General features: G+C 37.8%; 1 protein-coding gene across 1 annotated transcript in view; it reads right to left on the bottom strand.

Annotated features, from left to right (window-relative positions):
- The window catches only part of KCNQ5 (potassium voltage-gated channel subfamily Q member 5), a 289,773-nt gene that overhangs the window by 33,885 nt on the left and 230,658 nt on the right, over positions 1-25,230 (bottom strand). The window contains exons 4-9 of the mRNA XM_068678169.1: positions 16,273-16,448; positions 15,724-15,849; positions 8,216-8,326; positions 6,324-6,419; positions 2,945-3,039; positions 683-709 (exon numbers count right to left, since the gene is read on the bottom strand). Coding sequence (XP_068534270.1) covers positions 683-709; positions 2,945-3,039; positions 6,324-6,419; positions 8,216-8,326; positions 15,724-15,849; positions 16,273-16,448 — 631 coding nt within the window. The remainder of the gene's footprint in view (positions 1-682; positions 710-2,944; positions 3,040-6,323; positions 6,420-8,215; positions 8,327-15,723; positions 15,850-16,272; positions 16,449-25,230) is intronic.

Genomic DNA, 25,230 nt, shown 5'->3' on the forward strand with positions numbered 1-25,230 from the left:
GACTGCCCAACACCTGTTGACTCCCATCCCTAACTAGTTTTGGAGGCAGCATAATTTCTTCTGCAGCCACCAAGTCCTTTCCTGACCCTAAGCATTCAAGCTATAAGTAAAAAAAAAGAGTAGTGTTACCACTTACTGCCTTTAGACTGTGCATCTCTGGGGCTTTATTTGTCAAATGAAGATAGCCCTGACTCTGCATGCTGCAAGCAGCCAGTCCTCAGACTGCATCCAGGCTGGGTGACAACCAGAAGTGCTCTGCAGCAGAGGGCTGATGCCCTGTTTCATGAAGCCAAATTATGCTACATGCCTGTGCCTTCCATTGCAGATCCTGGAAATGGCATCAGCTTTATTGCAGGAGCCAGTGGGCAGGTCCCCCCCCAGGAGCAGGGTCTGTGGGGGCTGCTTCACTCACTACCGCCACAGCTCTGACTGAGCTCTCCCTCCACATTAAAACACTTCAACATGTACTTAGTACTTAGAAAAGTAAAAAATTGCCTATTTTTTCCATACAAGAACTAGGACAAAGAAGCAAATTTCAGCATCATTGCTCTATCGAACCAAGTTAAATACAATTGCAATTTGTAACTATTATCAGCAGTTACAGTTTATTGAACCTATTGTGCAGAGAAGCCTTTAAGAAGCAGAGATTTCAAAGATAAAAGGAATAAAAGAAACTACAAACCTGCTAGAAGCTTCCCCTTGTTCTTTTCTTCAGGTCAGGGAGTGGGAGGGAAAAACATATTTGTTATGCAGATAGTAATCAGATTTCTCAGTTACAGATGATGTTAGACATATGCTAAACGTAAATGGATGTGTGAATTAGTGTACAATACACACATTACATTGCAACCACAAAGACATTCAAGCAAGACTCATAACTACAATGCTTCTGAAAAAAATAAACTTTTCAGTTGTTTTAAAACATGCATAACATGCTTAGTACATACCACTGCAGACTGAGTTGGCAAAGCACTTAGGCAAAATGCATTGCTGACACATATATAACAGAAAGCTGTAGGCTCTTATTAGATAAAGTTATCTCTGGTAAATAAAAAGGTTTAATTTTAGGATATCACAGCAATAGGCTCATTTAAAATTACAATTAAATGCACTTTTGAGGGACAGTCATATTTTAGAATATTTTAGGTTGGATACAACTTCATTATTTATGTATTTTTTATATCCATTCACTTATATCAATGCTGCTTTCAACCTGTTTGTATATGTCAAAAAAATTTACAGGTTTATCAAAATCAATATTCCATGTAACTTTTAATCTAAAAGCTCCTTTTAGTTTGAAGCATTTTGGAATTATGGTTATGGTAATGGATTACTTATGGCTCTGTTCTTGTCAACTCTTTGAAATTCAAAGATCAGCTTTGGGTACCCAGCCAAACCTCTTTTTGGCTGAGCTTTTTGGCACAGAATTACCTTTTTACTGTCATGTGGATGTTCATCACCCAGCTTTGGGAGAAACCACTAATTCTCTTGCACTGTCTGCAATAACAACAGTTAGGATGCTTATCAGAGCTTTCCCATAAGGCTCTTATTTCATTCCTTTTTGATCTTTATTGAGTTTCGTTTACTTCCTGATTTGTGCCCTATCAGTCACCTTACTACCTTCTGGTAAATCTTCAGCTGAACTACTGAAGGGTCTTGGATGACCAGTGCTCTGTGGGTTCTCACCCAAATTATGACATTGAATATTTTCTGTTTGCCAGGCTGTGATATTAGGAGTTTTTAGTTACCTTCCACTGACTGGGTATATATCTGAGGATATAATTTCCCCTAAGGAGATACTGAATATAACAGAAGTTATGACAAAAAGCAGGAATTTCCCCAGTGCACTCATCTGCAAAATGCCACAAGGCTACGTTCCTTTAGAAATGTATTCTATAGCTATAGTCTTTTATAGAAGCACAGGCTAGTCAAAGAGTGTGAAAATAGTTTTTAACTCAGGAAATGAGCCCTGTATTAATATTTTCTTCATTAGATATAATTTGAAACTGGGCAAGTTGCATTGGTTAAAGGAAAAATTGTATCCATGTGTATATTTGCTCAAATGGTTGCTGCTATCTGTGACCAAAATAGAGGTTTATGCCAAGAACAAATCATTAAGGGTTGAGCTTCCCAGTGAGTCTGCCTTTGGTTATTCATCCTCCTTGCAGAGCAAGAGGAAGGTGCAACTTCCATTGCCCTGCCCACATCCAGGTTCTCGATCAACTAAATTTCACTGAAGTGCAGTCTGTGTTTCTGCCCCTTTTTATGGGGCAGAAACAAGGGTTTAAAGGAGAGCAGCCCACCTGTTTGGCCCCCCAATATTCATTTGCAGTGCTGTCAGCATGTGCAGCTGGGACTGAGGGGTGTTCCCTGGTCCCACAGGTTAGGCACAGCCTTTCAGCCCTGATCTTCACCTGGAGCAAACTTGTGTTTTACAGGGAGTCATGTGAATTTATACCAGGATTTGGTTCAGGATTAAAAGTTTCAAGATTGTAGGGAGACATTTTTGCTTGGTCAACATGTAGCATTATCCAATAGGTGTATTCTATAGATCTGTTACAAATTATAATATATCTTTGCCAGTGGCACTTAGGATGAATCTGTGTAACTTCAAAATGGGACTATGATTATTAACGAGTATATATGCACAGCTGGTATGCATAGTAGTGAAACACTAACCTTGATATATTATAATTGTTATTATTATTATTATTATTTGGTAAAATGTTTCTAATGCCTGTGCTCAGAGTTACTTCTTAGATGATAAATGAAAGTGATTTGTCCCACTGTGCTAGGATCCTAAATAACATTGGTCTGGTTTGTTAGTTGACATTTTTGGTGAGAGGACTTAAGAAGACAAAACAAGACAAAACAGACAAATAGTAATTCTCTATAAGCTTGAACAGACATCAAGAACAGCACCAGCTGCCATATTTGTACCTACTTTGTAGGGCTGCAGGTATGCAAGGCCTTCAAATGAGGCTTCCAGGTAGCAATGGAAACCGATTTCTCATCAGCCGCATAACTACGCCATACACACTACGTGCAGGATATATGATAAAAAAGAAAAACAAGGCAAGAGGGAGCAGGGGATGAAACAAAAAATTGAAAAGCAGATTAGTAACCAATACAAGTCATGGCTTTCTTTTATCATTCATAGCACTGATACATGCCTGAGGGGAGGAAGAATACTTTCATAATATCGCCAGGTGGCTGTCAGGTTTGTTCGGCTGGTGTCGGTAGAATAAAACCGCCAAGAAGCCTGGTATGGGGAAACAATAGAAAAGCACAAAGGAACCAAGAACATGAAGTGACAATGCCACCGCACTGATTACGGAGAGTGGATTTTGCTCAGATTGGGATGTCTACATTAGGGTGAGTAAGTAATTACTAGTAAAAACCTACCAAAGTTTTTATGAATCACAACATGGTATGGTAAGAGTTACTAGCTTCGTGGAAATACCAGAAAATATTCAGCACATAAAGGTGCTCAAAAAAAAAAAAGCATCGTAGTGATTTATTTGTGACAATTCCATAGGGGAAACCCACACAAACTTGCATTCTGAGGTAAAGAAAATGTCATAGTACATTTTGTAAATGATAATGAAAACCAGACTGAAAACATTTAGAAGAGAAGTGAAATATTCTCTGTGGTTTGAAACATTGTTAAATGTTTAAAACTATGAAATGATTCATTTCAAAGGTGAGTGACCACAGCATAGCATTGAAAATGCATTCACCATTTAGATTTATAACTGCATGTGGATAGTAGGACAGATCCTTAGTTCTACAAACTGGTACAGCTTCCCTGATGTCAGCATAACTATATTAATTTGTACTAGCTGAGTATCTGTGCTTCCTGTATATTGTCAACCATTAAATGTCTTCCAGGTATTCTTGTACAGCGTCTAATACCCTGTTTTCCTGCACATCTCCCACAATTACATCTAGAATTCATCTACAGAGTAAGAGGCTATCACTTACTTTGTAAATTGTTCCACTGCTCGATCGTTCTTTGTCAAAAATCTCTGCATTATTTTCAATTTGAAGCTCTTTGGTTTTGGCTTGAAGCCAGATAAATTTGTTATGTTTCTGTCTGCTACATTAAATAGTCCTGTAGTTTCCAACACTTCCTCTCTGGATTTATATATTCAAATAATATTCACACTGTTTGCTTCTTATAAGCTAAACAAATTGAGAAAAGCATGTTCATATTATACATTTCAGTCTTCTGTTGTGATAGTTGAGCTATCTTTCAGCCAGGTATAGCCTTTAGCACACAGTGTATCTATTGCAACATAGAAGTTAGCATGGACTATTTCTGCACAGTCACTTAGAAAACAGACATTATTATGACAAACTAAAGCACTGATTTCCATGGTAGCTCACTGTCAATATCCATAATAGACAATTAAAAAAAATGGGCACTGTTACAGTAGATAATATACAGTTGAGATACACCCTACATTTCTAAACATGAACTTTCTCCAGAAAAGTGCTCTTTTTTTTTTTTTTTCTCTTCCCTTTTTTTTTTTAATTTTGTTTTCTCCAACTGTGCAACCTCCTTTACATACTGTGGTTGTTGAGAAGATATATAGGGTGTTAGTACCAGCTGCATTATGTATGGGGTAATATCAGCCATATCTACTTAATACATTTCTTGTTCTGTATGTAAAGACTGTGATTAACCTTGGAGGAGTAACGTATTGGTAACCTGTATGAAGCTCTAGACCCTTCTCCTGTACTCTTTCTCCTCTGTGTTTCTCACCTGTGGTCACATGCTTTCCAGAGTCTCTAATATTAGGATGGAGTCCTGTATAAATACCTTGAATTCATTGTTTCTAGATCAACAGTTTTGTGTTGAATATATAGTCATTTTGTTGGAATCATTCCAGCCTATAAAGTCATCCTGATCATACTCAGGGTCATTCCTATGTGCCTCATCTTTACTATTCTGCCATATACTGGCAAATTTCTATATTGGCAATATCTCCATCAGCAATTTTATATTAATTTCCAAATAACTGAAAATGCTGAATGTGAAAATGGACATGAAAATGCTGAACCAACATTCACTTTTGGGATCCCACAACAAATGTCTTTCTTTCACAGCAGTTTTGCCCATCAAGAGTCACTTTCTGAAGTCAGATGGCTATTCTTAATTTATTTAGCATACTGTCTTACAATTATTTTGGTTGGACTGTCTTACAACAATAAGAAGAGCTACATCCAAAGCCTAAGGCTATTATATCTGTCCTCTGTCAAACGAACTTTAATTTCATGATAGAAGTAGATTAGAATATATGTTTTAGAAAATATCCCAGACACTCATTCTACATGTACAGTACAATAGTTTCAAAAAGACCAGATTTATATTTATTAATTATTCTAATAAATATTGAGTGTCAAATACTTAATATTTAGTAAGCATTGAACATAAATAATGGAAAGCATTTATGAACTTTAAGAATGCTTCAAAAACATCCTGGCATCTAATTTGAACTTGACATGGAACTCTAGTGTATTCAGCTGAGAAGCTTCTTTATTTGGATTTATTATTTCAGAATGAAAACAAACAACAAACAAAGAGCATATGCAGTAGACATAAAACACTTGTGTTCACAAGAAAATAAACTAGGATGTTAGAAGATTATTTCACTTTTTTTTTCCTATTTTTTCCCAATGCATCAAATAGAATAAAGCTTGTTGCAAACACATTCTTTATAAGATTTGCTCATTTTTAAGTAAGTTAAGCAAAAAAAAAAAAAAAAAAAAAAAATGCTGCTTAACAGATATTATGCTGCATTTGCTTAAAAAATATTCCAAATCATTGACTGGCACCATGATGTCGACACCGGAGCTGAAACCACTTAAAAAAAAAAAAAAAATCAGACATTTTGGAATTGCTTGTGCCTACTTTTCTAGCTTTTGAATTGACTAATATTGAAATCAGTTCTCTGGATAGGGCACTTCATTTTCACCAAGTATGTCACTCACCGGAGCACTCTTATCCCTGTAATAGTGAAAACTAGCTTAATATAGATAAGAGTACTGTTCTGTTAGTTGTGTTCTCCAGGGATCAATTCTAATTCATCAACTACAGGATTGACTCAGTTTCTTCATCAGGGATGGAAGAGCTCATAAACTGCACATGGAAATTCTTTATACACAATTATGGAAGCACACTGCAATCATTGAAGAAACATGTTTCATGAAATTAATAATTCTGTTAAACATTATTTCCACAAATTAAAATATTACAACTTGCTCCAGTATGTACTTTAAATCCTCTACTATTATCTTTTCTCTGATTTTATATTTACCTGAATTAGACTGGCAGCTGGATTCCTTCTTTTCTCAAAGTGTTTCTGGCGATGCTGTTCCTGCACTTTTAATGCAAATCCTGAACCAAGAATGCCCTGAAATACAAGAAACCATTTTTTAGTGGGTAGTTTTTGTTGTTGTTTTTTTGTTTTTCTACAAAAATACACAATCAAATACAAGGGTTTGATCTAAAGTAGATGTACGCGTACTTTGTGTACTTCAGATAACACATTTATGATGGTATATGGCTGTACAAAGTTTAACAACAGTGCCCATTCATAGTGAGACAGGAGACTCCTTAAGAGGAGTGGTGCTATCAGTGACCTCTGTGGTGCTATCAGTGAACTCTTATCACAACCATCACTAGGGTTTGTGCTACACTATGTTCCTGCAAATCTAAAGGCCACACAAACACATACAAATATATATATACAGTCAGGCAGGAACATTCAAAGGAACTTAAGCCAAGAATGATGAAATGACCAGCTGCCAGATATGCCAGATATATATGGACTACAAAATCTGTATCTGCAGTGCTTATTATAGCTTTTGATTTTAGAGATGATAAAAAAAATCTTGTTTAACTGATTAAGACCATTTCCTCTCACTTTTTCCTATTTAAATAATCCTCAATGCTCATTCTATAGGAATGTAAAAAAAAAAAAAAAAAAAAAAAAAAAAAAAAAAAAAAAAAAGCCAGTGACTCCCCTTTTGTCTTTTTTACTCTTGAATAAGTAAGATAAATTTGACTCCTGCTAAATAGATGCAAAGACTGAGAATGTTTCCCTCCTTGGCTTGGAAGGAGTGCAACATTTCTGCTGGACATACATGCCTGTGTTATAAGAAAGAACATTTCCACTTGACTCTCAGTCAAGATAAAACAACATTAGAATTGCACAAAAGGTTCAGACATATCTCTTGTTTTACAGACAGATTCAGCACAAAAATGTTTGTGAGGAAAATCAGTTTCTGTATATAGCATATGACATGAGGAATAGAAGTTGTGGCATCTCAGATATGTAAAGTTATTCATCTTTTCAATTTCTTTACAGTCCTGCTAAGACTAACTTTCTTGCTAGTGGTGACTAGGTAACAAAGAGAATTAATTACAGTAGCTGCCATTAAATGTCAAAGATTCACAAACAGGTAATGTAATATAATTATAATTATAACGCATTATAATGTCAGAGGTATTGAAATACTCTCCCTGCTTAAAGTAAGAAACAAATGTAGTACACTAGATGATTCAATACATTTGGCAAATGCTAACTTTTGCCCTTGATTTATCTGTATGGTTAAAACCAACTGTATTATTATAACATACATATTTTATAATTATATTATAAATTATTAAAGTATTAAAATATTTATTTTCCATAGGTATTGCACTGGATGGAATACAAAAAAATACAAATATCACTTCTGATTCCATGCTTATTTCACACTGTTTTGAAAAAGGAAGGAAATTCAGTCTTTCACAGTTGTAGATTATACTCACAAAAATGAGAATTATCCTACTTTTTTCAATACAAACTAATCCAGAAAAACATATTGGCTGATTTATTTTTTTTTAAACTTCTGAAAGAAAAGTGCTAATATATGAGTCACAATTCATAACAAAAGAAAGAAAATTCAGTCTTACAGAGTAGTATGTTAACTAATTTAGGGTTATTTGCTTGTTTTGTCCTTGCTCAAAAAAATCCCCAAAACTCAAGTAATGACAGCAACACCAAACCTTTTGTTTGGGTGCTACCAGTTCACCAATGTTGTCACAGAGCAAAAGGTCTTAAACAGTTGTTCTTCATGTATAAAGCTTCCTTCAGCTTTTTGTATTGTAACATTACTAGGAGCTACTGAAGTTTCTATTACAGGTTTTTTTAAGCATACTCACAGCAGGTAGTGCAAAGAAAGAAATGCCAAGTAGAGCAAATCCTGCAGAAAGCAGCCTTCCAAGCCAAGTAAGAGGAGTTTTGTCTCCATAGCCAATGGTTGTCAATGTGATCTGAAAAAAAAAAAAAAGAACAAGGTTTACTGGAGGTCCCTGAGAGCTTAGTTTCGGATTATATACATTGCATGGAACAGCATTTGCACTAAATAATTCAAGACACATGAAATATATATGGTTGTTTCTAAAAAGGCAAACATAAATAATATGAATTCATTTTTCTATGAAGACTCAATACTGTCTATGTATAAATAAACTGAGATAAATAATAAACATGAGAAAAATGCCTCAATAAGCAATAAATAAATAATAGATTCGAAGGTCTGTGATCTCACAGTTGAAGCAAATGATGGGAAATGATGTGAGTTGGGCTGAAAAAATGTTCCTTTTCAGTAGATGTAGAGATATTTCACCCATTTTCAGCAAGGCTGTATGTCTTTGCCCAACCACATGAATATAAATTACAGAGGTACCATACTGGAGAAATACAGCAGGACTAAAAGGAAGTTGAAGTTCATAGACAAGATGAAGCCAATGGAAATACAAGCAGTTGCATGCTCTACAAGCCTGTCAGTACAATTCGAGCTAGGTCACTTGAAACACAAAAAATGCTAATCAAAAGCTGGAAGGAACTGTAAGAAACTCCTGGTCCTTTCCCTTTCCTTCTCCCAGGCTCAGATATACGTACATGACTCCTGACATGACACTACACCATACAAAGACACTACACAGTACCCGGTTGTGCCAAGGTCCAACAGGTCCTCAGGCTGTTGGACAATGTCAGCTCAGATCTGTGTGGGAAGAGGTCAAGGAGAAAGAGGAAGGCATCTGTAATTCTTTCATGTGGACAGTGTGTTCAGAGGCACAATTCCAAATGCAGATGACACCAGAGCAGGTGATGGCAGAGTTTAGTGCATATGAGAGGGGTCTTGCAGAATCACTGGATGGCCAAAGTTGGAAGGGACCTCTGGAGATCATCTAGTCCAACCCCCCTGCCAAGCACGATCACCTAGAGCACATTGTGCATGATGGCATCCAGGTGGGTTTTGAATATCTCCAGAGAAGGAGACTCCACAAACTCTCCAGCAACCTGTCCCAGTGCTCTGTCACCCTCACAGTAAAGAAGTGTCCCCTCATGTTCAGCTGGAACTTCCTGTGCTTCAGTCTCCACGTGCAACGCATTGACTGCAGGTCACGTAGATATGCAGCACGTATTCCAAGGGCTGCTGGGATACCGGCATGTGGTTGTGGCCTACAGAGCATGTCTCTAAGTCAAAACAAAGCAAAAGATTATGGCTTCATGTCTGTGTGTGGCTGGGGATCTTCCCCAGCCCAAGGGAATGTCCTCCAGCCTGCTCCTGGCCCGGGAGGTGTGCCAGTCCCAGGCCCTGGGCCCAGATCAGCTGGGGATAGTCACGTCTCTGTGCTTCCCTTTTGGGGAGCACGGACCCAGCCCGCTGCTCGATGTGGGTGCCAGGAGCAGGCCGGCTGAGCAGAGGGTTTCCAAAGGCCGGGTGAAAGGCTGTGAGGCGCGTGATCAGGCAGCGGCACACGATGTTAAAGGACAAAGATAGACAACAGTAGGCTGAGTGCCAAGGACTCCAGGGTCTGTTATTAGCTGAGAACATGTGCACAGAGAATTATTTTACATCGTGTACCAAATGTGGGCAAGTTCAGGCTTAGCAAATATTCTGGCAGGAATGAATTCTTCAGGAAAATGCCTTCTAGAGACAATATTTTGCTTCCAGCTTCCTCAAAGTTCATTCCTATGAAAGACGGCCAAAGCAATTCTATTTAATGCAGGGGTCACCACAGGACAAAAGAAGGAAAGTCTTTTGGAAGTAATTAGATTTAAACTATTTAAGGCTCCGTAGATAGTAAACAGTGCCTTTAATTGCTCCCATTGTTGGGAACAAACTGCGGGTGTAATTTACCCTGAGAAAGCCATAGTGACTAAAAGAGAGTGAGCTGAATTAAGGCCACAGCTGAAATTTCAAGTGGTTATCAAGTCTCAAGTTTAGTAATGCTAGCTCGGAGGCAGGTGCAACTCTCCACCACCTTGGGTGCTTATCAGGTCTCGCTCTCCTTCCTTGCACCTCTTCACATCCCTGCCCTCATCCCCTTTCTCCAGCCTTTGCCAGACTCTTGAGAGAGCCAATGTAACCCAAGAAAGTGGAGAGAACTACCCAAAATTTTGTGTGGTTCACTTCTGCTGTTTTGGTGAGTTGAGTCAGCTCACAGAGATGTCTGAAAAGCAGCAGGGTCTGCACAAGGCAGTCAAAGGAAAAGCATTGCTGAGACTGAGTGATTAGAAGGAAGGGAGATGGGAATGCTCCCTTTGCTTCTGGCAGAGGTGAACTGATGCACCCACACTCTTTGACCAACAGAGGGGCTTGGTTTGGTTTGGTTTGGTTTAGTGAACAAGATATTCTGAGCTTTTCACATTAGAGGGCAAATGCAGAACGGTTTGAAGCTATTAAGACCCAGAGAGTAATGAAGCACTTGAACAAATGAATCCCTTGAACAAAAGTTCTTCAAAATTCATTTCTAGGCCAATCATTGTGAAGCAATTTGAAGCTCTGGAATGAGCCCAGTTATTTGGCTTCTATCCAGCTCGCTATCTCTGCTAGATGCTGGAAAGTACAAAGATATCTCCTGCCTGGGCCGACGAGAAGGAAACAGAACTGTCATCTGCATATTAATGATATTGCCACTAACATCTTCTGAAGGAGTCAAAGATAAACTTGAACCTTTGGGATTTGGTATCTGAGAGCAATCCAAAACCAGGAGCAGTCATACAGACTACATCTTTGGAATTTCTCCAAAGAAAATAATAGAACCATATTAAAGGCTTTTCTCTCATTCTTTTAGGTCCTGAAGAATGGATATCAGTCAATGCTTGAGAGTATCAGTATCTTGTTGATCACTTTGAGCTGTTTTATCTCAGGATGTTCTTTAAATGGGCATATAGATGTCAGCACCATGCCCTATCACGGACCTTTTAGGGATTAAATCTTGCAAGGACAATACCATCTAAGTAGCTGTATCTTTAACACAACACGAAGACAAGAGCAACTAGGTAACAGTATCAGAAATACAAAATCTGTGTATGGATGTAGCAAACTTGAGGAAGTAATTAGGGTCAGGTTGTTTATTTAGGAAGAGGCTGAGGCAGAGAAAGGAATGTGGTAAAAAAAGGATTAAGAAACAGTAAAAGAGATAGGAATGTTTGCAAATCTTGTCTTACTGGGGATACCAGCCTAACAGCCCCATGTCTGTTCACCCCAGCCTAAATGAGGACAACAAACCAAAACTTCTAGAGTTTCTTTCTTTGGATAGGATTCATTTCACCTAACTTGAAACATAAAATATCTGGGTGTTCAGTATAATCTGGTCACACAAACTTGCACAATGGAAAGAAAGATTCTTTCATATCCTGAAATGCAGGACTGGACAGATCGGATAAGGAAGGCACTGCCACCTAACTAGATTCAAAAATCATTATGGTAGAACTTGTGTTACATCTCATTGCTAGAGCTAATAAATAAGCTAATAATAAGTGAGACAATAGAATCATAGAATCATAGAATATCCTGAGTTGGAAAGGACCCATGAGGATCAAGTCCAACTCCTGGTACCGCACAGGTCTATCCAAAAGTTTAGACCATGTGACTAAGTGCACAGTCCAATCACTTTTTAAATTCAGACAGGCTCGGTGCAGCGACTACTTCACTGGGGAGCCTGTTCCAGTGTGCAACCCTATAATAATTAGGTTATGTAACATCAGTGCCTTCAGTCAGATGAGATAGAGCCCAGAGGCTCCCCCTCTATCCTAATATTTCTGACATAATTTTACGTTCTGGTAGCAGAACTTACCTTTTGAATATTTACCTGACATCTATTAACTGAAAAAATGTGGTTTGCTCAGACTATCATCACATTAAATGGGAAAAATGCCATCAATATTAACTCATTTGAGCTAGTAATTGCAAAAATGTTATTCATCCTAACTTGTTTTGTTCACCTACAGGTCACTGTGGAGTCCCAGAGCTGTTCTGTATCCTACCATTACTGTTGTATACTGCTAAAAAATGATATATTAAGAGAAACACTGTTAAATGCATAGGAGAATTAAGAGTCTTAATTTGCAGGTAAAACTACTTAACATACAAACTCGATGCCACTACAGGCACACTCAGTTCTAGTTAACACTAACAGTTCTATAAAATCATGCATGGTTTGATTGTGAAAAACTTAAGTTTTTGTATGGACTTTTTGTTCCCATATAGTTTTGTTATTTTATTCTGTTAAATAAATTTACCATCACTAGCAAAGCAATTTCTGAGCTTGAACTCTTCATACAACACACACTTTAAGCTGTGTTGAGCAGCACTGTGGGGACTCCAACCATAAGAATATTCATAATAGAAACATTAGCACGATGCTTAAACTGCAGGTTGCACAGTACAATGTGCAACTGCAAATACAGTGCAGTATTCAGATGTAAATTAGTATGCCATATCCTGCCTTTTGTCTCAGTGTAAAACTATGGGCTTCAGAAATGGAATTAGTGAAATGACCATAGCAGGGTACACACTTGAATTATCTGAATTAATGAATGGGTTAATTGCCACATGCTGGTTCTAGTCCTGTAGTGCAGGGCATAAGTGCCTCTAAAAGCTTGAGATTTAAGAAGACTATTTGTGCTTGACTTCAATGCAGTTCTTTCTTTCTTTTACCTCTGCCATCACAGAATTCGGACTAGGATTTGGTAGATACACCATGGTTTAAGTGAGAACAACTTTTGCAAATAAACAAATCGATGAGACTGAGCATTGATTTCCCCTAGAATGCCACACAATCTGACCTTTTCAAAATCTGCATGTGGGTTACTCTGGCAGTAAAAACAACCATGACTAAGAAGCACGTTATGCGTTTCCCACATACTGTTTTACATATTATACAAAAAATACTATTATTAAAATGCAAAGATAACAGGTAAGAGGGAACTCTGATTTTCAGTAACTTTGTTCACTTAAGCACATTAAAAAATTAAATATATTCATGTCACACTGGAAGAAAAGAAGAAAAGGTATAGAAATATACAGTATAGATTGTTTTCAGATTTTTTATTATAATTTGTTGTTTTTCCTGCTGATGTTGAGAAAAGATTCCTATTTTCTCAGTTGCACTACTTATCTGACCTATGAATCATGCACTCTCACTTCATAGTACAAAATATACAAAATATTTTAAGCACCACTTTATACAATGATTATTTCTTAGCAGGGTTTTTCCTTAAAAAATAGCAGTCAGCAGGTAGTAGAGAAGCAAATTCTAAAATAAAAATCATAGTCCTGCTGAGAGACCTGCTCTAGAAGAAGGATCTGCATCTGACATAAGCCTCGCTCAGATGTCAGAGTTGAAGTTTGGGTTTGCTCAGACTTTTCAGTTCCTTGTGCAATGTCTCCCCTCACTAGTGCCTACTGGCAGGTCGGTACAATCCTGTGCTTAGCCCCAAATCCCTGCCTACCCAGTGCTAAGTCACACATGGCTTTGCAGAGATGTAGAGGGTGGTTCCTGGGGAATCAAGCAGCTGAAGATGCACACTTTCACAGCCCCATGTGCCACCACATCCAACCTACGTGACCTCAGGATGTCGTCTTGCAGTACTATGTCCCCACTTCCACCCAACAAAAAGGCAATGGTGTTTGCAGACTACCAGAGCCTGGGTACCCATCAGCAAGGTCACCAACATCCCAAGCCAGATGCTTCACAATGATGCCAACACAGACAGGTCAGACTGCCGTGAGCCAAATCTGCACCTCACCTTCTGAAGAGAAGTGCCTCTCCTCCTGCACGGACTGAATTATTTCAGTTACAGATAGACAAACCACAGAACAACCCATGGCAGTGTGACTGAGGGCAAATCCTGCTGTGATGGCTTTGGCCAAGATGAATCTTCTGTGCATTCCCATTGCAGGATAGAAGCATGTATTTTATTAGAGTTCTGCCTTGATGCTCTAAAGTAACACATTTCAGGAAAAAAATATTTTGTCCTTTTGTAGATGTGCAAATAAAAGCTGTTTGGTGTGGATTTTCCAGGCTCCCCAGTTTTGTGCAATAGCATAAAAATACAGTCTTTCGGGAAGACATGTAATAAATGATTATCCCTGAGATGAACAAATTTCAAATGTAAAAGCTAATTATAATAATAGGAAATGACCTTGACCTTTGCCCAAAATGTAAAGGAAACTTATTAAAAGTATCTCTCAAAGACTTAAAGTATTTTGAAAAAGGTTTTTGCACAGCTCTGAGTCTGAGAATCCAGGCCTGTCGACAGAGGGTCTGAGGTGACAAAGCTTCGTTTCTACATCCTTCTGATGAGGAAAGGTGGCAGAGGCTGGTTCAGCACTCACACTTCTCCCAGGAAAACTAATGAGTGCTCTTGGTTATGTCAGCATTAATGATCTCACAGGCTCATTTCACTGTCCAGACACTGCCAGAGCTCATAGTGTTTGTTAAACTGGACCAAAAAAATAAAAAATAAAAAAAAAAAAAAAAACACCTTTTTTTTTTACTGCCTGACAATAATAGCTCTGCAATAGGCTTTGTTGGGACAGATTTCCTAAGCTGCTGAAGTAACTCCCACACAGTACAGGGGTCTAGCTCATTACAAGGCATTTTTTAGGAAAAAAAAAAAAAAAAGCTATACATTATGCCATAAAAAAGTAAATCAAATGCTTAGACCGAAGTCCCCGTTGTTCATTTAAAGACTTGTTTGTTTATACATGTAAGCATTCGTATAATCCTCCTTCTTTCAGAAAAGCAGTCAGGCATGTACTTGGATCCCACAGATTTCAACAAAGTAAAAGCAGTTGATTTGATAGGTAAAGAAGAGCTTAAATGTTCAACTAAATAAGGGTTTTTACACCTGTAAAAATGATTGGAGTATACGGTTGAACCAGAATGGAATATTTGTTCTTTTTGTGCTCAAGGTGTGGGGAAGGAGAAACAGCTTTGCTCTAAAGGGCACTGATGAAATACGTCCTTTGACCGCAAAGCTGATGTAAGAATTTTGTTTTCATTTTCTTTCCTGACACTTCTTGCACCGAAGCCTGTTGCTCTCTAATTTGGATCAAAGCAGCTCCTTGTGGGATAATATTAGAAAATGTGTTACTGAAAAATCTGGGTTAAAAAATAAAATGCTTTCTTCTCTGTAAGGTTCATTGATCTGTTTTGCAGCGGAAACTCATAAACAGCTGTTCTGCAAGATGGGATAAAATGAACTATGGATGTGCAAATGAAAAGCTGGAGTATGTAGCCTCTGAGACTGACTTTCTGCCAGTGAAAATGATTCACTGAACAGCACACTAAGTTAAAATCAACAGTAGATGGAATCTAAAGCACTCTAAACCAGTGTTAAGCAGTATGTATAATTTTTGTATACTTACTGTGCCCCACCACAGAGCATCTGCATACGTGGAGAACTGATTATTTGCATCTTTTTCCACCAGATAAACCAGGAAAGATGAAAAGATGAGTACTAAAAATCCTATGTACCAGGCTGTGATTAATTCCTAGATAAAAGAAAGCAGAGATCAATATCCATTTGAAAGACTGAACAGAATGGCATTTTAAGGAAGACATAATGAAAACATCTATATATGTTTTTTGGCATTTGAGTAGTTAAAAGTCAAGTGCTTTCCTACTGATGCAAATTTTCTTAAAAAACAGACCAAATCTACTCTCGATAATTTGGTATTCCAGGATCTTTACTGATGTATATAGAATTACAGTGGCATGTCAAGTTCAAAGTTTTCAACATATTGCACAACATTTTAGTATTTAACATAGCCTCACACGTCTGTGCAAGTGCCCATTACAATTGATATTACTTCATGAAATCCTAGATATAGTGGTCAAAACTGGTAAATATTTTTTTCCTTGGATTCTTGTGGAATCCAGTGAAGACATCAGATTCAGTGCCTAGGATTACGTACCTTGCTGTGTGCATAAACTACTGAACCTAATAATTTCCAAGTGCCTCCTCTTCGGTCCATGCGCACCATACGAAGGATCTGTAGGAAACGAAGACTTCTCAGTGCTGATGTTGCAAAAATGTTACCCTGAGTTTTTGCAGAAACAACTGCTATTGAAGCGATGAGAACAATGATGTCTGAAAGAAATATATTATAGAAAAAATTAATGTCCACGTACCAATCAATAGCACATTTATGTACATGAGCTGACTGCGGGGACTAAAGTGAGACTTGTGGTGGGTTAGATTCAAAGCACAGAGAAACCTGTTTGAGGCAGGAGTGTGAGGTGAAGAATTGTGTCAAAATGTGTCTTGAGAGATCTGCAGGGTAAAAACTGAGAGGAGCAATTTTGAAAACATATGAATAAGAGCAGCAGAGTTGAAGGATCATCATGTTGGAACTTTGAAACCTGGTGTAGCAACCTGTACACATCAGTAGATGGATGTGAACTTTTTCCCCTTATACTTATTCTCATAGCAACTTTCCTGTGAAAAGACAGAAAAAAAAAAAAGAAAAAAAAGAAAAAAAAAGAAATAAAAAAAAAGCGCTGCTTCAGTGGAACCAGACTTACAAACACATATATTAGTTTCCTATGAGTACAAACACTGTGTGATTCAGGCATGTAGTTTCTGGACATAACTCCCCTGATGTACCATTTCCCGGAAAGGAAAAAATATAGTGCTGGGCACTCAGAAGCATTCTTTCAGTTGGCAGTCTGGAAGGACTTTTTTTTTTTTTTTTTCAGCTCAGCAAGTGTTAGGATTTATTTCTTCAGGTCACAGATTCAAACTGTGAGAGCGGGTTTGTTCTGCATGAACTAATCAGCCAACTGCCCTTTGAGCCAGAACAGCATTTAAAGGAAGATGAGAAGATACACGGTGATGGCACATGGATACTGTGAGAAGGCATAATGTTCTTTTGTGATGACTGGGGCAGACATACTGGTGGGCAGAGAGTGGAAAAGGGCAGTCCAAACTCTGTTACTTCGTCACCTCATCATTAATTTCCTGACCTTTAAAAACTGAAAGAGCCTTTGTAAGATATACCTGGTTTAAATCTTAGGATTTTGTGCTGTTTGTATGCTTATATGCAAAGATAACATAAAGCCATATCCACAGGTGAGAATTTCATGTTGACATGAATTTTGCTTCTTTTTTATTGGGTATCTTGTGTTAAGCATAGCTCCTAGAGATCAAGAACATCCCGCTAAGTGAAAGGAACCCCTCAGGAGAGCAGCAATAGAGACTGGCTTCACCTACAAGCAGGAGACTCTCCTCAGCCTGTTCCAGGATGGTAGGAAATGGTCATGGTTCATTCTGCACAGCAAACAGTAAGTAGTGGAGGTCCAAGTATCCTTTCCTGCAAACATCCTGAGTTTCTCTGAACTCACCTACGGATAGCTTTGCCATCTTATCACACTACTAAGGGTACAGAAATCCTGTTGTTCAAGGAGTGTCCAGTTAAATTGCAGAAATCCTTGCCACAAGTTGCTAAAAGTTTACATGGGTTCAAAATCAACTGGACAATCTCACGGGAGAAAACTTAATCCGGATCTAATAAATGTCAAGATCAAAGTCTCCGAGTAGAAGGCCTCTGGAGGCTGAGAAACTATTATCACTATATGCTTGTCCTTGTGATCTTCCCTAACTGTTCATTATTAGCTACTGTCCTAGTGTCATTGCTGGACACAGTTTTACTAGGCTTGGTTGACCTTTTGCCTGTCTTATGCTCTGAGAGTTTACAATGCATTTGGCTTCTACACAGATGGATCATATTTGGCCACTATATAGTTGGCTGCTGTAAAACTGAATTTGCTTCCAGCTGTAAATCCAATGGGTTTAGAGATCAGGAAGAGCCACAGATAGATAATATCTCCTAGGGTATCCCTGCACAGTGCAAGTCTCAAGAGCACAGTAACCAGATACAGCAGGTCTGGGTAAGAATTCAGTAGCAGGATAACTGACTGGGAAAAGTTAAAGATACCAACAATTCTAACAGAGATCATAAAAAATGGTGGGGTAGGGTTCAGCTCCACATTTAAATTTAGATGTCTGCTTGTACACCGGGTGTCTAAATTCCCCATGAAGAAAAAGGTAATCATGTCAACTGAGAGTGGTGCAGCTAACCCTCAGGGAGGCTCCTGACGGCTGCTCAGCTGACTCATGCTCTGGGACTGGCACAAAAAAAAGGATTGATTCTGCTGCCTGAATTTATTTGTCCAATGCCATCTGAGATGCCCCAAAATATCTGAGATATCTACTAGGTCCGGTAGATATGCCCTCAGACCTGGGAGGCGTATGGCCTTCAGGAGAAGTAGCTGGAGAACAGGGAATATCAAGTAGCAGAGGACACCTCTATTTACCCTGCTGAACTAAGCCCTAGGTCTTGACCAGATGTGCTGGAGGTATAGATACACAGCACATACCTACCCACCTACAAGTAAACTTCTATATTTAAGTGTGTTTACCTGGATTTGAGGCTCATGGAGGGTGTGCTAGAAAGCCATGAGCGCCATGGACTGTGTTGAAGAAAGATTATCTCTGGTTACTAAAACTATGACAGTTAGCTTGCCTTGTTTCCTGCTACTCTGAGCAGAGCAGCAATATAACAGCACATTTTTAATTAGTGGTAGCATCAGCTAGCAGCAAATCAAATTTCATCAGAAAAACTTTAAAAAGAATGAAGTTACCCAAATATTAGGAATTATGCATTTGGTCTGGACTCAATTAAAGTGCTTACTGAGGTTTTTGGTTTCCCTCAACCACTCTCAACATGATATTGTTTTCACAAAAGCAGGTGATTTGCCTCTTCCTTTACTCCTTCCCATTCCAGGAACTCTGATAGCTTTTGTTATAACAAGAATTTTCTTGGAGGTCCACCAGTGCCAAAAATTCAAGTTAAATCAGTCCACCCAGTGCTGTACTACATCTGCTGTGCACTGCTGGGAACCCTCTGCCCTCCTTCCCCACTGAGGGTCTCTGGTCCCCTCTGACCATGTGCAATAAAGAAGCCAATAACAGCATAGCTCTCTTTTCCCTCTCTTTAGTATTGGTCCAAGGGAGTTACCTACTCATGTATACCTTTCCAGATGGAGGGTAGGGATGAAGAGAGGCAAAGGGAGAAGGGAGTGAAGAAGGGAGGTAAGCAGAAAATACATTGGCATAAGCTTAAAAACAGTGGAAGGAGGGAAGAGAACCTTCCCAGTCTGCTGGAGTTTTTTTCACACCTTTCTCTCTCATTTTCTTCACCTCCCCACAAACTCCTCCCCACGAAACCACTCATCTAGCTGGGAATAGGGAAAAATAGTGTCTCCATTTCTGAAAACAGCCCATCCTGGCTGTGTTTCCCTCGGTGGCAGGAAAGGCAGGCAGGCAGATCATTTCATCATTAGTTTAACTTGCCAGGAACAGGTGTAAGATAAATTAAAATAAACCTCTCTCAGAATGAAATCAGAGTCCAAATAAGAAGTTGCAACATTTTAAAGTCTCTTCTGAACATGTTAAACTGGCATGGCTTTCTTATCTAAATGTACTTGTAATGGAAAAAATAAATGATAAATATTTTATGGTTCTCTCCCCACCACATTTTTATTCAACATACCTCAGGTGCCATTTGTCCTGGTTTAAGTAAGAGAGCAAAATATTCTTCTGGACTTCATTTCATATTCTACTTGAATTTGAATTTAGGTAAAAATTCCATGGTATTTCTGTATTTTAAGAAGACTTTAAAAAAATCTATCAATATTTTCCTCTTGTCTTTTAGAGACAAAACTGTAAAATCAGGAAGAAAAGAAAAAACAAACAAACAAACCACAGATGGCCAAAAAGTGGATTGTGGGTAAAATCCTAATTTTATGGAAGTAAATAGCTGCATTTCAAGTAACTGAACTGGGACTAAAGTGCCATTCTGTATCTTGTTGCAAAGCACCAGGAAAGTTTGAAAAGTGAGTGGGTAATGGGCAGTATAGTTCCAGATGTCTCTGTCATGACTTATTAGAAGACAGAAGTTTCTGAAGGACATTTATTTCTTTGATTTTTTTTTCAAGCTAATATGTTGTGGTCTTCCAAAATGTTAAGCATCTCCGCAGCTACAAGGCTGATCTTATTCGATCTTTAGAAGTATCTCTCACATTACTTTCTTTGCAGATAGCATCCTCACTCATTAACTCCAGCCTGAGATTCTGGATCTTGGCAGCTCTTGCAATGCTTCTTTTGAACACTTCATTTCAAATTAGATTTCAAACAATGTATTCTTCCATTTCAGACTTTTCATCTAGTATCACTCAAAAAAAAAAGATGTTACATGGAAGCTTTGTTAAAAGTTACTTGGCAAAAGCTCCTTTATTTGACAGCCTCTGTGTTAACACCTTGGGAGGGGTGGGGGGGTGAGGGACAGAAAAACAAAAAAACTATGAGCCCAGAATGCATGTGTGCAATACATTTTACTTCTATATTGTCTGATCTCATTAAAATAGTGACATGTAAGTAAAGACAAGTGATTGAAGCCCAGTAAGGTAACAACCTGAAACTTGGCAATAGCTCATGATGGATGTACCAGTCTGAGCTCTCCACTTCAGGGGAATAAAGGGAGGTTGATGTTAGGCCACCTTACCCTGCTCAAGCATGGTGAGAAACTCATGGTCTTTTGGGTTACTTATGGAAGCATGGCTAGCATTTCTAAACTGTAATCACCTCCAATGGCAACAGCATGACCAAGAGATTTATAATGATAAAAAATGAGGCCTTACAAATAATCATAATGGATTGTTTTATTAGTAATTTAGTTCCAAAGCAATGTCCCTACTAAGGGCTTTTTGGATGCTGTGAGATTTTAGAGCATCATGGTAATGGACCCAGATAAAGAACTTGATTGGAACAGATAAAAGGGTGAACACAGAAGTTATACTTAGTTATAGCCAAACATCCCAAAACCTTGACATGCTATCAGGACAACCTCTGTAAAATTCAGGATAATACCAGGAATTAATGACCATCTCTTACTTGCTCAAAGCTCATGTACATAATCAACCAATAAACAAGCCTGCAGTCTCTCCTTCTCCTTCATACCCTTCAAAGTCTAACATATAACAAAAAGTTAGTAACAGCTTTTTCCATATTTAATGCAGGCAAATGCTTTGCCTGTATTTAATGTTGATGGGTTGGAATGTCCTTCCCTTCTAAATAAAAATGCCACTTTGAGCCAATATAGATTAAATTAATCTTGTGATATTTTTTCTCTGTTTTTATCTAAATGGTAAATGAGCAGTATTTAATAATTGTAGGATCATCACTATGTCACTAAAATAGTGTTTGCTATAAATTCACAGAAAATGCCCCGAGTTTGCACTTATTAAGGATATGCAGAAAACTGCATTTGTTGTCATTTACTATATCTGATTCAGCTGCAAAACAGCACAGAGATGCACTGAGCTAGGACAAGAGTAGGACACGTCTGCCCCCAAAACTGCAGGAATAAGCAGAAAATCCCCAAAATGTGGTTTATCTAGCCTTCAGCTTTATTAACGCACAAAGGAAACACACTGGCAACTATATAACCAAATTTAGGCTGTCCTTCTAAGGTCTAATTTTGGTCTAGAGACATTATTTATGAACTAGAGAAAAGAGATGTCTTGTAGTGGTCATTTCTCACGAATAGTTCTCAAGACAATTCATTACCCTAAATTTCAAAGTTACTTATGAAAAAAAAAAAAGGGAGTTTGATTCTGTGTTGTAGCCACTGGTCTCTATAACCTACTAAGATAAGAGCACCAAGGGTGCTTTGAAGTCAGTTCCATCTGGTTAGAACAGCCCAGGTTATACACGCATATTGCAGCATAGTGAGCAATTATTTTTACTTGATAAGGGTTTTAAATAAGTTTTAATCCAGATTTACAACAACACCCACATAGAAATAATTAACAACTTTATACTCTGAGTCGCAAAGAGGTGTAAGTAGTGGGAGGGAATGACCAGCATTTTAGTTTTACTAATATTTCTTCATATACCAGTCCTTCCAGTAGCTTCATCATGTTTATTGCTATTCTCAGAACTCCCTTCAATTTGTCTACAACAGTCTTCACAGCTAGCAGGCTGTGGCCTAAGGGTATCATCTAATCAATGTAGAAATGTACTTTGAATTTTAATCAGACACTATAGCACAAAGTTAAGACAGCGCACATTCTGGAGCACTATATTTCAGCATGCCACACTACAGAAGCATGATAACAAAAATGTATTCAAGGGGATCTGTCCTACACTGATATCAATTGGCTATTTAAAGTAATTGAAGTATAGCCTAATGACACCTGGCTTAAGCCATGCAGCAGTATGTGAAAATATGGTTGTCTTTTTTCAGATTCCTAAATTGAAAATCTGTTAATACACACTCATCTACAGGAACAGGAGCCTTTTTCACAGCCTAGTAACATATTTGGCCCTGGTGTATTTTATGTTCCTGTAGGCTTGCTAAAAAAAAAAAAAAAAAAAAAAAAAAAAAAGGCATTTATAGAGTTGAAGGCTTCTGAATAACCTAATTGAGGGGTATTCAGAGAAGGAAATAATGGTATCGTTATTCATTGAGCACTTGTTGAGAAAGGTCATAGAATGGAAAAGGTCATTTCATCATAACTGGCTACAAAAATGCTTTTAGCTTCAAACAAGGGATTAACCACTTCCCTCTATCGGTTCAAGAAGGCAAAAAATAAAATTCACCATGTGAGCATGCTGTAATAGTTAATTTAAAAAGAGGCAAATTGTAATGTTTTTACCAGGTGGCAGTTCCTTTGCTCTGTGAATAGTCCCATTGCTATGAAATCAGTGGGATATTTCACATAGTTATAGCAACAAATTCTGGCCTAATATAGGATGAACTTCTAGTGACCTTGTCTAAGCATTAACCTCAGAAATCAAGAATTTTCAATATTTTTATCTTAAAAATATCCAAAATATTAATTGAAAAATATTTTTAGGAATAAGCTTGTAATTAAATCTCTGAATAGAGACTTGATCAATAATGCCATATTTAGAGAGATGATGGATAGTATTTTGTAAATTGTTCCATTGGAAGCAGCATAACTATTTATTGATAAAGTGCAATCCAATATGTGCAAGATTGTCAAAACCTGCAAACTGGATTTTTAGAGACTGTTCTGGAGACTTATAGTCTTTCAAGGTGACCTGAATTCACCCTCTGAAAAATAATATTCTGAAGTGTTGTTCTTATGTGTTTAATAACAGAAACAGTTTAATGGCATCTGTTGAATTATATCACCTGAACATCTCTACAGTAATTTGGGAGAGGCAGGAAGCTGAGTTCTGCACCTCCCACAAAAAAGCTGAGTAGATTTGCAGGAACAAGGCCTCACTTTTGCAGAAAAAAAAAAAAAAAGAAAAAAAAAAGAAAAAAAAAGAAAAAAAGCCTAACCATCATCATCATCATCAACAACAACAAACACAACCAAGCAATATGAGATACTCTTGAGTCTTGCCTACACTGATAATAATGGTGTTAAGGATCTTGAATCCTGGCAAAACATGCTTTCAGTGATGTCTGAATATAGCTTTTCTTTCTGGTCAGGGATCAGATGCCAGACAGGTTATGATTAATCATCACCTACTAGTAAAAGTAATTGGCAGGATATCTTCAGGAAATTCTTGGGATGGATGACGCTGTTTGATTTCTGCAGATGTTGTTGTCACTCCAGCCAAAAGCTCTTTGGGTTTTCAAATATATGACACTCTCTGGATGGAAACTGTATTAATTGTCATTGCAGGCAAAACAAGTTGGTGATTTTGCTTCCTGTTGTACTTTTTTTTTTTTTTTTTTTCCAAGATGTAAAAGATCTTGGTATTTTTAGAAGCAAGATAGTTTTGTGTACCAAGATAATTCTCAGTGATAAACACAGATGAGTGTAAAAATTGACTTTTATGGCTATAGAAAAACAGGAAAATAGGGCTGCACAGTAATGGCACAGAAGAGAAAGAAGTTAGACCAGCATGTGTAATACTGTCTAGGCACTGAAAAGGAATTAAAAAAAAAAAAACAAACCAACACAGAAGTTACTACTTCTATTCTATTGATTTTTTTTTTTCTTTTAGCAGTGGCTACATTAGTCACTGACTTCAGTTCTAAGGACTACACTAAATCTGATCTGTGTACAGAAACTTGGATTTTCTTACTCATCATATGAGCACTACTCCAGAGATTAAATCAAAAGAGGTGAACTGTCTTGAACCTTTCTCTCCATCCCTATTTTTCATTTGCATTGTACTGGAATAATATGAATAAAGAAATTATTTTAGTGTGAAGTGAAAGTGACTTCCTAGAAATATGGACATCTCTATGGGATACATATTAATTTTAAAGAGTCAAGGTGGGTCTATTTAGAAAAGCAGTTAACTAACATATAAAGTTGACTTTTCTGGCAAAAATAAAATAGGAATTAAAATTATTTGTGATGAATTACATTGAAATTCACAACAGGTATATAAAATAGCATATGGTGTTATTTACATGATGTATAAAGCCTATATAATATGAAATAATGAAATAATATAAAATAAGTATAACAGTAAAATATGCAATAGGTAATGTTTCATATTTTTTTCAGTGCCATGGAAAATAAGCACTGCATTAAATCTTATGTATGCTATAGGAGGTCAGTTCAGGGGTTTTGCAACTGTAGCTACTCTGAGCATTAGTTACAGCACTGTGTCCTGACTCTGAAACTCTGGATTTGATGGGAGCCCAGAGGGCATGGTGCTGGGGATAAGGTCCATAACGTGTCACCTGGTGAGCCCCTCCATGCAAGGCCAGAATAATCCAAGCCCCAGCAGAGCCTTGAGCTATGTGGGACCTTGCCTTGGCACCTGGGATTGTCACTGCACCCCAGTGCAGGTATCTGAGCCAGGGAGCAGGCAT

The sequence above is a fragment of the Anas acuta genome, chromosome 3, assembly GCF_963932015.1.
Source record: "Anas acuta chromosome 3, bAnaAcu1.1, whole genome shotgun sequence".
NCBI lineage: Eukaryota > Metazoa > Chordata > Aves > Anseriformes > Anatidae > Anas > Anas acuta.